The sequence below is a fragment of the Calypte anna genome, chromosome 1 (assembly GCF_003957555.1).
Source record: "Calypte anna isolate BGI_N300 chromosome 1, bCalAnn1_v1.p, whole genome shotgun sequence".
NCBI lineage: Eukaryota > Metazoa > Chordata > Aves > Apodiformes > Trochilidae > Calypte > Calypte anna.
This window is the reverse complement of record NC_044244.1, coordinates 195,164,623-195,178,928: the sequence shown is the minus strand read 5'-3', so window position 1 is coordinate 195,178,928 and position 14,306 is coordinate 195,164,623. Positions and strand designations below refer to the sequence as shown.

The 14,306-nt window shown below is 44.7% G+C and overlaps 1 protein-coding gene across 1 annotated transcript in view; it reads right to left on the bottom strand.

Moving 5' to 3' along the window:
• Positions 1-7,980, bottom strand: part of LOC103529735 (retinal guanylyl cyclase 2) — a 48,673-nt gene extending 40,693 nt beyond the window's left edge. Inside the window, 2 exon segments of the mRNA XM_030462471.1 lie at positions 1,075-1,376; positions 7,242-7,980. Coding sequence (XP_030318331.1) covers positions 1,075-1,376; positions 7,242-7,980 — 1,041 coding nt within the window.
• Between the last annotated feature and the right edge of the window lie 6,326 nt (positions 7,981-14,306).

Genomic DNA, 14,306 nt, shown 5'->3' with positions numbered 1-14,306 from the left:
ATTTATCATTACTGTTCATTAAAGTTGTGTAGTTTAGTTTCCAACCCATCAGTCTCTCTCCCTTATTCTCTCTCCTTTCTTTATCAAGGAGAGAGAGATTAATAGAGAGCGTCTGTTATTCGGTTTAATTGCCGGGCCAGTGTTAAACCGTGACATGCTGTTATTATTGTTACTACTCTTATTGTTGTTCCTGTGATTATTAATGCATTAGAATAATCCCAGAGCTATTGAGAGCCATAGAACTTGACACCTGGTTGGGATTCATTAAACATCTGTAGACACCTCTGGTGAAGCACCTTACACCAAATATAGTGAACCTGGGCTCCAGTGATAGTGAAGGGAAAGAAATGAGTGCTCTCATGATGTGATTCTTCTCCTCCTAAACCAGACATCCACACAGATCTGACAAACCATGCCTTCAAAATTCTTATAATTTTTTGGAAGGTCTTTGTGAGATCCAAAAATAAGCTCATCTGAACCCCACAGCTCTTCACCACTATGAGAGATTCCCCAGTTCTTCTTCTAATGTCTCCAACTGGCTTGGGTTTTTATGGGTGTTTTGTATAGGTGACACTGAGAGATTTGTGCTGACAAGGATTAACCTTGACTATAGGGTCACCCAGAGGCACCAATCTTCCTAAGTTTTCCCTCTAGAAGCACCCAGTATTTTGTTTGTCTGCTGCATCTCCCTAAATTATAAGGCACATGGACAATTAGTTTGGTTCTTTACAAACTTCTTGGACTTATTCCACCTTAGGAGACAACTCTTCAGCTCGGGCCAACTGCAGTTAGCATCTCACAAACCAAATCAGAGACTCTAAAGAGAAAACCTCTTTCTCTAGAATTTGCAGTTGGATTTCTGCAGCTGAACCAACTGAGTTACACTGCCAGGCATCCAGGAGGAACATTCTTCCCCCCCAAAATGCAGATCTCACACAGCTTTCACCACCTTTTTTCCTCAAAATAAAAGCATATAGTCTGGGTTGCCTCTTCCCTGTACTTTCTCTATAACTATTACTTGTCCCATCTCTCTTGTTGCCAGTCCCAGAAAAGCCCAAGAGAAAGAACATTTACCTGAGTGGCTTCCAAATTCAGGATTATTTCACCATTTTCTTTAGCTTCCCTGAATGCCTCGTGGAAATTCCTTTCTCCAGACTCCAGTGTGATAGTCAGCACAGCATCATAGGCTTTTTGGAGCTTGTTGTCATCATCAAAGACACTGAATGTGTTGTTTTGGTAAGGAAGACTGTACAGTAAAGTGTCATATGGAACAAAGACATATCTCCCATCTGCTAGTCCCATTTCCAGAGCTTTTTTGAGTAAGGTGGCCTGTTCCTCCCCTCCAATGAGCACAGAATGCATGCACAGGAGTATAACTGAAACACAAGGATCACAGTCAGTATTATTAATTCAATTGGGGGTTTCAACACCAAAAAACTCCCTCTCCACTCCAAGAAAAAGCTGTCTGTTCATACACAGGAGACCCACCAAGGTTATGAGCTGGGAAAGCTGGGAGCTACACCAACTTTGATCCACTTCTGGAGGTCTAAAAAACCTAGCAGAGGAGGATGTGAGCATTACCCATTCATGCAGCCATACAGAAGAAGCAGAGAGAAATTTTGACAGAAGTGAAGCATGGGATTAATATGGTCATTGCTGCTGTTGACTGAGAGACCTGAGCTTTCCCTTTGTTTGCCCTGAGCTGGCAGACAACACACAGGCATTAGCAGTGCCCAAGTTCCACCCATTGACCATATGGAGCCCCTCTCCTATGAAACCAGGCTGAGAGGCTTTGGATTGTTCAGCCTGGAGAAGAGAAAGCTCCAGGAAGACCTTAGAGCACCTTCCAGTGCCTGAAGGGGCTCCAGGAAAGCTGAGAAGGGACTTTTTACAAGGCTATGGAGGGATAAGATGAAGAGTAACAGCTTCAAAGTGAAAGAGAGGAGATTTAGATCTTGGGAAGAAATTCTTTGCTGTGAGGGTGGTGGGACACTGGCCCAGGTTGCCCAGAGAAACTGGCTCCCCATCCCTGGCAGTATCTCAGCCCAGGTTGGATGGGGCTTGGAGCAACCTGGGCTGTGGGAGGTGTCCCTGCCCATGCAGGGGGTTGGAACTGGATGATATTTAAGGTTCCATTCAACCCAAACTATTCTGTGATTATATAAACCTTGATGGCAGCCAAAAAGAAAGCAGAAGGCTCCAGCAGCTGGACAAGAGACAAAGCACAATGCATGGGGTCTCACCATCACCTGGGAATTCCTGGAGAGCCCCTTCCCACATTGCACAGTGGTGTTTGGTCCTGTCCCACCTCAACATCCACAGCTGTCTCCACAGGACAGTGTTCTTTCTTTTGAACACGTTCTGAGCCCCTGTCCCAGGGTGCCCAGAGAAGCTGTGGCTGCCCCATCCCTGGCAGTGTCTCAGCCCAGGTTGGATGGGGCTTGGAGCAACCTGGGCTGTGGGAGGGGTCCCTGCCCATGGCAGGGGTGTTGGAACTGGATGATCTTCAAGGTTCCTTCCAGACCAAACCATTCTATGATTTTGTGAAAGTACCAGAGCTCACAGCCACAGACTTGAAGTTTGATACATTTAAAGAGATACCTTCATGAGCCTGGAAATATTTAACCCTGGCTAGATTTTGCCCAAAGGATATTTCCTACTTTCAGCATTCCATGGAAGTGAAAGATAAATACCCAGGGAACAAAGACCAGCATGAAGAAAGAGTTGGTAAATATTTTACTAAACTGTATGAGGCAGGGATTCTTGATAGAAGAGTATCACAAAAAACCTATGAAAGACATTATAGAATTCTTTGCTCTGATGGTAGAAGAATATCATTGATCATATGGACTGAATTGAAACTCAAACGATCAGACAAACCGGGCAATTCAACCTCCCCCATTTATTTCCCCTCTTGGTGGGGAAGCAAACCCATGGACTGCAGCCAAAGGGGAGGAAATGCCAACAGCCAATACTGAGACACCACCAACTGTGTGTCCAGATTTCTCAGAAATTAAAACAGACACACCAAGAAGAACGCTTGCAGACGACTCAGCTACCAAACCAAACAAGTCGGACAAGTCAGCTGATACCAGACAACTGGATCTCAACTTGGGTCCTCCTTCTCCAAGGGGAATCACAGTGAGAACTCAGCGAAAGGTACAAAAGATGCTGACCATGTTCTTACAATCCCTACTAACTGCTGTAGGTGTTGCACTGGTTGCTTTTTTCTTGTTGACAAAAACTCTCGAAATCCTGAGGAAGCTGGATGGGTTGTGGACTTCTCTCAGTTTTCCAGAGGCAAAACCAAGGTGTGCTTTCCAAAATACTCAGCACCCAACTTACGATCATTGTCCTGGATATTGCCCGTGGCAATGTCCTGGATCTCTCTGGATGTGTCTCAGGCTTTTTATCATATTTGTCTGCATCCTCTTAGCACTGTTTGGCTTGTTGTATCTGATGGAAAATGCAGCTACTCTTTCAGAAAAACTGCAGTGGGAGTTCATCTCAGACTTTTTCTCCTCCCTCTCCTCAGTTCTATCTTCAGAACCAAAATTGCTCCTTGTTTCAATAGTTGGGCTTTTGTTTCTATGGATGACTTCCCTCTCTGCCACCCAAACGATAGCCACCTTCCTGCAAGCAGCCACACTATATGCAATTTTCTTCAAGCAAGTGGAACATGAATCAACTATGACAAAAATGCACCTGAACCAACACGTGGCATTCGCTTCCTCGGGTATAAAATCTCCGATCATATTATAATCCCTACAGAACAATGGGAAAAGACACAATCTCTCATAAAGAAGATTCAAGTGGGTAAAGAATATGACTGGAAGATTCTTCAGTGATTCATGGGACGTGTGAACTTCCTTTTACCATTTGCTAATCACCATAATGTGTTATTTGGGCCTATGTATAGAGCTATCATTCAGAAATGAAACCTTTTATTTCAATCACGCAGAAGAAATTGTTGTATAAATGTTAGAATTGGAGACATATGGTAAAATTGATTGCTAAGGAATCTCATCCTATTCCTAGGGTTGCCACAGTTGCCACACCTTCTGTAGGGGCCATATTCCCCATCCCTGGTGGGTGGTCCCACATTGATTTCCAATCACCACAGCCAATTCATATTCAAGAATTGCTGATGGTGCTTGTGGCCAGGTTATGGATTAAACCCAGGAGTTTGTTAACTGCATCTATCTTTGTCACAAACATTTTTTTACTTTGCTCTGGCTTTTCTGCCTTCTCTGGGAGACCTTTGAGGTCCTGGAGAGAGCTCAGGAGATGATGGTGCCACTCAGATGTTCCTGGTCATTGCTTCAATGGTTGGGGTATCTTAGCATGATATTTTTCAGGAGTGATTAACCAAGTGTGCAATTTGGCTACATATTCAGCAACAGCTGATTCCCCCAAAGTAATAGCATTGATATGCCACCAAAGCAATTAACCTGAGTGTCTAATAGTACCTAATAATTTTCTAGTACAAACCATAGCTATGGCATTCAATTGTCCAGAGAAATGATGGGATGCACATTTGTTATGCCTTTGAGAATATGATCATACATAGTCTTGAAATCTTCATGTTTATCATATCAATTGGATAAATCAGGAATTTGAGTTTGTTGACTATCTAATTGTCTTAATGACACTGATAACTTGTTTAATGTATCAATGATCATTGATTTCCAAATACATAGATCCCCAAATCACATGAACATTCTTTCCTGCATGTTGAATGGAGTCAAAACATTATTAGCATGTGTAATAAGGTCTTTAATTTGTGGAAAGAAGTCATCAGGTAATTCTTGGATTTCACTAAGAGGCTGTACAGCTGAAGGATCCATAAAAATCCTTTTTGGTTTCCTGCCTCTAACTGCCTTGGTGGATGGCCAGATCTTCTGTCTACATGGTGGCCTCTCCCCATTGATAGATACACTGGGTCACATCAGAGCACTTCATCACTTCAAGAAAGTTCCCCATGAGGGCCCAGTGTGTGACTTGCTATGGTCACAAACGTTTTTTGACTTTGCCCTGGCTTTTTGCCATCTATGCAAACAGATTGGTTAAACATGCTTGCTTGTACTTTGTTCCATCAAGATATCATCCTGCTGACAGTCCTACTTGTGGATGTCCTTCTGATTGGTCCAGGTATCCCTGCTCACACCTCAGAAAGCCCTTAGAAGTCCCTCACAGACTTCAGGTTGGACACTGTGTGGTATTTCAACATCTGGTCCATGTTTGACCATCTCAGAGTCTGTGTCTTTGCCTGCAAAACTCCATGGGGTCAATGTCCTTTTGTCTGTTGGGGAGATCTGAAATATAGTTGCATCTTTTTAACAGGATTTCTCTGAAGATCACTGGCCCTCCAGAGGTGCTCACTAAGCCCTTCAGGTGTTACAGAATCCCAGAATCATTTGGGTTGGAAAGGAGCTCTGGGATCATCAAGTCCAACCCTTGATCCACTCTCCCTGTGGTTCCCAGCCCATGGCACTGAGTGACACATTCAGTCTCTTCTTCAAAACCAGCAGGGATGGAGAATCCACCCCTTCCCTGGGCAGCCCATTCCAATGCCTGATCACCCTCTCTGTAAAGAATTTTTTCCTAATATCCAAGCTAACCCTCCCCTGGAAGAGCTTAAGCCCATGGCCTCTTGTCTTACTGGTGGCTACTGGGAGCAGAGCCCGACCCCCCCTGACTCCAACCTCCTTTCAGGGAGTTGTAGAGAGTGATGAGGTCTCCCTTGAGCCTCCTCTTCTCCAGACTGAACACCCCCAGATCCCTCAGCCCTTCCTCACAGGATCTGTGCTGGATCCCTTCACAGACTCCTTGCTCTTCTCTGGACCTGCTCCAGCACCTTCAGGGGGAAACACACCTCATCTTTCATCCAAGACAAGATTTCAAAAGGCAATGATGGGAAGAAAGGTTGCAAAGGAGACCTGTCTGCTCCTAAACTAGGTGGGAGTAAGACCTTTAGAGTAGCTGCTGTCTCTCCTTAGGAGAAAATGTATCCTTGGTTAAATAGAAGCTGAAGGGAACAAAAGCAATTCCTGTCAAATGGAGGAAAGAAACGAGGGCTTCAAGGCAGGGATTTATCCCATGCTATAGCAGAGAACTTAATCTGGTCATGCGCATCATGTTTGAAGAGGGACTTGTTCTCTCCATTAGTTATGAAAAAAAAGACTCTCAACTTTAACTCACACAGAGAGCTGTGATGGTGATGAGAAGAACCCACTCAAGGTGGATTTGATCTCAAGCATAGGTTTAACCACTGATAAAACTGCAGGTTGGACATGATCTTGGCAGTCTTTGGCATAAAAGTCAAAGTGTTACCTAAAATACATCCTCATCTGGATTCTCAGTGCTGACAAGGATTAACCTTGACTATAGGGTCACCAAGAGGCACCAATCTTCCCAAGTTTTCCCTCTAGAAGCACCCAGTATTTTGCTTGTCTGCTGCATCCCCCAAAATTATAAGACACGTGGACACTTAGTTTGGTTCTTTACAAACTCTTTGGACTTTTTTCCATCCTAGGAGACAACTCTTCAGCTCAGGCCAACTGCAGTTAGCATCTCACAAACCAAATCAGAGACCCTAAAGAGAAAACCTCTTTGTCTAGAATTTGCAGTTAAATTTCTGTTACTGAAGCAACTGAGTTAACAGGTGCACATCCAGGACCAGAGCTCCATCCCAGACTTTCTAACAAGTGGCTGAACCAGATAAATGTTACGTTTTTCCCCACAGTTTCTCAAGAAGAAACAGATCATTCCTTCCTACACATGCTGTACCCCAACAAAAGCCATTTCACTGATTCAGTAAGTGGTGTCTAACACTGCATTTCACTTCTGAGACATGCACTGAGCACAGGTAACAAGGACACAGTATCAAGGCATGAGATTTTGGATAATCCATAATCCAAAACACCATAAATATAAAACCTTCCTTTAAACCCTTCTTCACAGCTGACAGGGTCAAGCACAGACACCTGTCAACAAGATATTACTTTTTCATACAAGATAAGCCAAGTATTTCTTGTTTTAGAAGACTATTTTGCCCTAGCTCCATCTCATAAAAAAATCCCTGGCTCCATAAGGGCCTGAGATAAAATTCTTTACAACTTAAATAATTTCAACATTTCATTTTCTGAGCTATGCCCATTGGGTAACAATGCAGACCTACCCTGGAGAAAATAAATTAAAAAATAAAAACAAAACAAATGAATGAGACTCAGAGCACTTACTTTTAATGCCATCAATTGCTTTAACCATATTCCAGGTGTCTTCAACGCCTTTTTCTCCTTTCTGTATGGATGTAACAATGCCAACAGGAAGCCCTTGGTTCCTGAGTGCACTTGCTAACTTGCTGGCTGTGTCCCTCCAAATATCCTCCTTGGAAGCAATGATGCCAACATGAGCCCAGTTGAAATATTTCATTATTGTAAACAAAACTTGGGTTGGAGAGGGCAGGGTCCTTGCAAATGTAGGGTGGTGGATGGTGGAATCCAGTTGATAGTTGATGCACATCCAGGAGAAAATGGCTTTGTTCCAGTTTTCCCCTAAAAGTGCAGCCACCTCACAGAAGCCAGGATTCAGAGGGCCTATGAAAGCTGAGGAAAACTTTCCAAAGTCAATGAATCTCACCAGAGCTTTTGATGTCTCACATTCTTCTTGCAAGACCACATAATCCAGCCTGTGTCCGAGATCTAGTGTTGGATCTCTGCTTATTCTTTCCAATGCTAACCTGGCAGCTACATCAGGAAAAGCTTTGGAAAAGAGAGGGTCACAGTTCCAGGGTCCGAGCAGTCCAATTTTAAAGAGAGAACAATGTGCTGGAGAGCAAAGGAGGATTATTCCAAACAGCAGCCACCAGAGAGACTGGCAAGATGTCTGGAATGAATTTCCAGTGTTGAAGTGATTCAATCTAACGTGCCTTGACAGCACCCAGAGCAAACTGTTAGGACCCAGGAGGAGAAATGACATTGTTTTACAGATGAGTAGATCTGCTCCAAGTTCTTCAGGAAGTCAGGCAGTGCATTGCCAGCTGCTGGAAGAAAAGCAGATTACGTTTACCTTCTTGTGTATCCATGCAGGTAGAGCTGAGTCAGCCCAAGTTACACAACAGCCCTCAAGGTGCAAATCTATGGAGAGGTCAAAACTCTGCACAGACACAAGGACAACACCACAGTGTCCAGTCAGGGGATTGGAAGGCAGCTCTAAGGTGCCCCCAGAGTCTTCTTTTCTTCAGGCTAAACAATCCCAGGTTCCTAAGCCTAGAGAGCTGGGCCGATTCCAACGGGATGAGGTTCAACACGGCCAAGTGCCGAGTCCTGCACTTTGGGCACAACAACCCCATGCAGCGCTACAGGCTGGGGACAGAGTGGCTGAGAGCAGCCAGGCAGAAAGGGACCTGGGAGTCTGCATTGACAAGAAACTGAACATGAGCCAGCAGTGTGCCCAGGTGGCCAAGAAGGCCAATGGCATCCTGGCCTGTATCAGAAACAGCGTGGCCAGCAGGTCCAGGGAGGTGATTCTTCCCCTGTACTCAGCGCTGGTTAGGCCACACCTCGAGTACTGTGTCCAGTTCTGGGCCCCTCAGTTTAAGAAGGATGTAGAGGTCCTGGAACAGGTCCAAAGGAGGGCAACCAGGCTGGTGAAGGGACTCGAGCACAGGCCCTATGAGGAGAGGCTGAGAGAGCTGGGGCTGTTCAGCCTGAAGAAGAGGAGGCTCAGGGGAGACCTCATTGCTGTCTACAACTCCCTGAAAGGAGGCTGTAGCGAGGTGGGAACTGGACTCTTTTCACAGATGACCTTCAACAAGACAAGAGGACACAGTCTTAAGTTGTGCCAGGGGAGGTTTAGGTTAGATATTAGAAAGAATTTCTTCACGGAGAGTGTGATTAGGCTATGGAATGGACTGCCCGGAGAGGTGGTAGATTCTCCGTCCCTGGAGACATTTAAAAAAAGACTGGATGTGGCACTCAGTGCCATGGTCTAGCAACTGCTCTGGTGGGTCAAAGGTTGGACTAGATGATCTCTGAGGTCCCTTCCAACCCAGCTAATTCTATGATTCTATGATTCTATGATTCAATGATTCTATGATTCATAGCAGAGATGCTCCAGCCCCTGGATCACCTCTGTGGCCCTCCCCTGGACTCCTTACAACAGGTCTGCATCCTTCTAGTTCCTTCTTGCAGGTAGAACAGGATGCAGATTGGCTTATTTTGGGGGCAGAAAAGGGCAGGACAAGTTAAGTTCCTTAACACAAATTCCACCTAACCATGCCCAGCATCCACCTGGGTTAAAAATGAACACAGCCCCAAGTTCTTCCCACTGCCTTTGCAACCAGTGGCCCTCAGATCCCAGGGACAGGGTTCCCTTGGGCCAGCACAATTCACAGTCAGTTCAAGTTCATAGAATCATAGAATCATAGAATTGGTTGGGTTGGAAGGGACCTCAGAGATCATCAAGTCCAACCCTTGATCCACTACTGCTGCAGTTCCCAGCCCATGGCACTGAGTGCCACATCCAGGCTCTTTTTAAATATCTCCAGGGATGGAGAATCCACCCCTTCCCTGGGCAGCCCATTCCAATGTCTGATCACCCTCTCCATAAAGAAATTCTTTCTAATATCCCACCTAAGCCTCCCCCAGCACAACTTGAGACCGTGGCCTCTTGTCTTGCATCTTATAGAAACCTCCTAAAATGCTTTGCAGTATGTTCTGAACCCAGGGAGTAAGAACTTTGCTTTGTTTGCAGGAGTAGGCACAGCCTCTGGGTACCCTGTGGTGTCTGAGTTCCTGCAGGATAAATCCCAAGCCACACAAACACTCATGCAAGAAAATAAACAGGAGAAGTGGACCAAGCCAGCAAGTTTTACCTGTTCAACATCCTCACTGAGTTTTGGATGTCAATCAGAATCCAGGTATACATGAACGTACACGTGTGCACACACATGTATAGAACCATATGTGCAGAATCATAGAATCATCTTGGTTGGAAATGAAAATCATCCACTCCAACCTTTAACCAAGCATTGCCAAGACCACTACTAACCCATGTCCCCAAGGACCACCTCTGCACATTTTTTAAATTTCTCCAGGGATAATGATGACTCCACCACCTCCCTGGGCAGCCTGGGCCAGGACCTGACAACCCTTTCCATGAAGAAACTGTTTCTACTATTCAATCCAAAGCTCCCCTGACACAGTCGGAGGCCATTTCCTCTTGTCCTATTGCTTGTTTGTTGGGAGAAGATACCAAACCCCACTTTGTGCCAACCTCCTTTCAGGGAGTTACAGAGGGTGAGAAAGTTTCCCCTCATCCTCCTTTTCTCCAGACTAAACACCTCCAGTTCCCCCAGTTGCTCCCCATAAGACTTGTGCTCCAGACCTTTCCCCAGCTCTGTTGCCTTTCTCTGGACTCTCTCCAGCACCTCAGTGTCCTTCATATTGTGAGGAGGCTGAAAATGGAATCTGCATGTGATCTGAAAATTTTCTGAAAAGTTTTTCCATGGACAACTCACGGCAGATTCTCTTAAACCTGACAAAATGCAAGATGGATAAATAGGTAATCCCAAAATGAGGGAATAGGAGGATTATGATTTGCATTTAGATAAGGAACTGTTAAATACCTGTCAGAGCAAAAGCTTTGTGTTCTATCCTGGCTTAAAATATTGTTGGTTAATGACTAGGAGCCATAGAGCTTTTGGGGGAATAAAACCCTCACCCTTCACAGAAAGGCACAGCAAGCAAAATACCCACAACAGTCTCCTCCCCATCCACGGTGTCACCTCAGAGTTTAGAAAATTTGTTGAGCCAAGCAAGTTTGTGCTCTAAACATAGCAGCCCCTTACACCAGTTTACCTGTTCATTACTGGAGAAATATTTTTATCCTGGATCCTCCAACACTGAGACACCCAGTGCAGAGCATCCCAGTGCAGTGTCTGCTGTAAATGCACCTGCAGGTCCTTCAGCTTGATGGAGAGAGACTCCAAAAGGAGTCACTCACCAGCAGAACAACTTCTCAGGGGTGGCAGTGGTTATTCTCAATGTGGGTCGTTCCTCTAGGGAAGGAGATGCATGGTCAGCCTCCCCTGCAAGTGCTCCTGGGTGCCCACCTCCTTTAACTTCTTGCTTGTATAGGTCACTGCAGCTGGGTCAGTGCTCTGGAACTCTTGTCAAAAGCTTGCTGTGTCCTTGTGAAGGACCATCCTTTACTTCCAGGGTTTCATGACTTGGGATATGTCATCCCAAGCCCTCCATGAAGGTCTCTCAGAGCTCCAAGGATGCCTCACCCTGAAGTGCCTCAGTGCAGGGACATCCTCATATCTAACTTTGTCATTGCAGGGATGCATCTTAAAGCTCTGCCCTTGGATTAGTGGGATTTAGCTCCCAGGATCTGCCACTGCAGAACAGCTCCTTAAGTCTCTTTGCATGGCAGCTCCTCTTCTGTTCTGTAAGCAACAGAGACAAGAGCTATCTTAGGTTTAGGGTAAGCAGAATATTTAATTTGGGGCATCCTGCTCGTGTGTTGCCCACTCTTGGTCCCCATTGCTTCCTTGTACTCATCAAGAGACACACAGGGATTTTCATACTTGTATCCAAAATCTTCTTTATTATTTCTCTGTATCTCCTACAGCTAAGTCCTCCAAAACCCACCCCCCACTCCCAGGTACCTTCCAACCCCCATGGACCTGGCAATAAAACTGGAAAGATCCTGAATGTCTCAACACCTGTCCTGGTTAGGAAGCCTCTTGTAAAAATTTAGCTGAGGTCAGAAGCCCAGTGCCTGTGATCTAGAGGGAACCACTTCTAATTCACCCTTTCAGCAGTATTAACTTCAAATACATCATATAAATTATCCATGCCTCATTGGTGTGTGTGTGTGTGTTCAGAAGCAGTCCTCTCTCCAAGACTAATGATTATGGAAAGCCACAAAGTCTTTCAGATGCAGTGGGGAGAGCAGCTTTCTCCCTTCATTTCATTCATTTCTTTCCATTCATTGATTTCCCTGAATGGCTCAGATTCAGAAGGTTCAATATGGTTGTCAGGAACTGCCAAATTACTTGGCATTTGCAAAGTGCCTGAAAGACATGTTAAAAGTCTCCCCCCTCAACTAGAATACTGCTTTGTGTACTCCTGGTGCATTAGGTTTTGACACTGGGTGTTTATCTAAGCATGAAATGAAATAAGGATTTTGCAGCTAGGAGCCTGATTTGCTGAACTGAGTTTAAAACTTGGATTTATCCTACAAAAATATACCTACATCTCTATCTGTATAGCAGATGCTCACTGCTGTCTCTTTCCTTTCTGTATCAGGAAGATCACTGCCCAGTGTAATGTTGGTCAGGGTCAGCTCTTTCAAAGTCTCCTGAAGCAGCTCCAAAACTCCAGTGATTCCTTTCTAGAGAATGTTTATGGACTTAAAACCTTCTGTGTTGAAAAAAATGGGGGTCAGGCACCTACCAATGAGAGATTTAAAATTAATTGATTTCAAGGTCTATTTTATCAGCATAGGAATCATTAACACTATTACTCTGACCCTTAACAATTTATATTTTTCCATAGCCAAGCAAGTTAAGAGGTTCATTATTTTCTCCTTTCTATTTTGCTGCTTGTTTGCCAGTGACAGAAAAGACCCTGGAGCAGCCAGGTAGTAACAGGGGCAGGGATATAGTGAGTTATCCCAAAGAGCTGTGCTATGTTTTTTCCATGTTTAGGATACCCAGGACTGGGGGGTAACAGTCCCACCTTTGCAACATAAGCTCAGGCCCTGGCATTGCATGATTTGCTTCAGTCATAAACAAGAAAACTAAATACTACAGCTGAGAAAAATAAGTTCTTAAGATAATTCAACCAGCTGGAATTCAGAGAATCCCAGAATGGTTTGGGTTGGAAGTGACCTCAGAGGTCACCTAATCCCCACTCTCCACTAGACCAGGTTGCTCCAAGCCCCATCCAACCTGGCCTTGAACACTTCCAGGAAGAAAACAGCCATAACATTAATCAAACATTAGCATTAAAGTTTAAGACATGTTGTAGGACTCCAAACTTCGCTTTTCCACCCATTATTACTGCACCAACCACACCAGCAAAGATGTTGTTGAGATGCTGTGTTACCTGCAGCCCATCAGATCAATTCCCAATTTCTTTCCTGCTCACCCCAGTGAGTAAAAGCCCTGTGCTTTAACCCAGCCCTAACATTTCCCTCGGGAAGGTTAAAACCACAGCTGTAAAGTTCTGCTTTAATTTTTTAGAGCAGAAGAGGGTGCTCTAATCTCTCAGTCTGACCTCCCACATCAGCCTGGCCAAGCAGCCTCCCAGGAGCTGCCTCTGCTCTGAGCTCTTCGAGAATCTTGGAAATATAATGTGGTTTTTAATGAATGATACCACAGGGTACCTCTGAATAAAGCTGATTTCTCTGGAGATTTCTGATTTCTCAGCAGATTTCTCAGCAGACTGCTTATTTCTCAGCAGAGACAGGGAAAAGTCTTGCCCCTTGTTCTGACTTTCCCTGCAGAAAAGCCTCATCTCTCCACTGACTATAGAGAAAACCATGGAAAAGCAGCATGGCAACACTATGTTAGCCTTTCTTCACGTCCTCTGAGCCTTAATTAAAAGCTCCAGCCTTGGAGAACCTACCAGGTTCCCAAATCTGCTATTCTGAATTATTAATTACTGTCAACATTAAAAACTGCAACCCCATGCCTGGTGTGTCTGGCTTCAGGTTCCTGTAGCTGGTTCCCATTTTGCCTTTGCCTGAAAAACCAAAAAAAAAAAACCAAAACAGGGAGCACAACACATATCTGTAACTAGCTCACAGCTCAGCCATCCTCTGAGTAAAATAAATAAACAGCTCTTTAATGCTTTTGCCATAGAGAATCTTTTTAATGCCCTTTTAATGTTCATTTTCAGAGAACAGAATCATAGAATGGCTTAGGTTGGAAGGGACCTTTGAAATCATCTATTCCAACCCTCTGCCATTGGCAGGGTTGCCTTTCATCTAGACAAGGTTGCCCAAAGCCTCATCCAACTTGCTCTTGAACACCTCCAGGATATCCACAACTTCTCTGGGCAACCTCTTCCAGAGTCACACCACCCTCCTACTGAAGAATTTCTCCCTAGGGTCCAGCCTAAACCTATTCTTCAGTTTCAAACCATTTCCCCTTGTCCTATTGCTGAACACTCTTACGTAAAGTCCCTCTCCACCCTTCCTGTAGGTTCTCTTCAGCTATTGGGAGGAAGCTCTAAGGTTGCCCCAGAGACTTCTCTTCTTGAAAATGAACAACCCCATAGAATCATAGAATC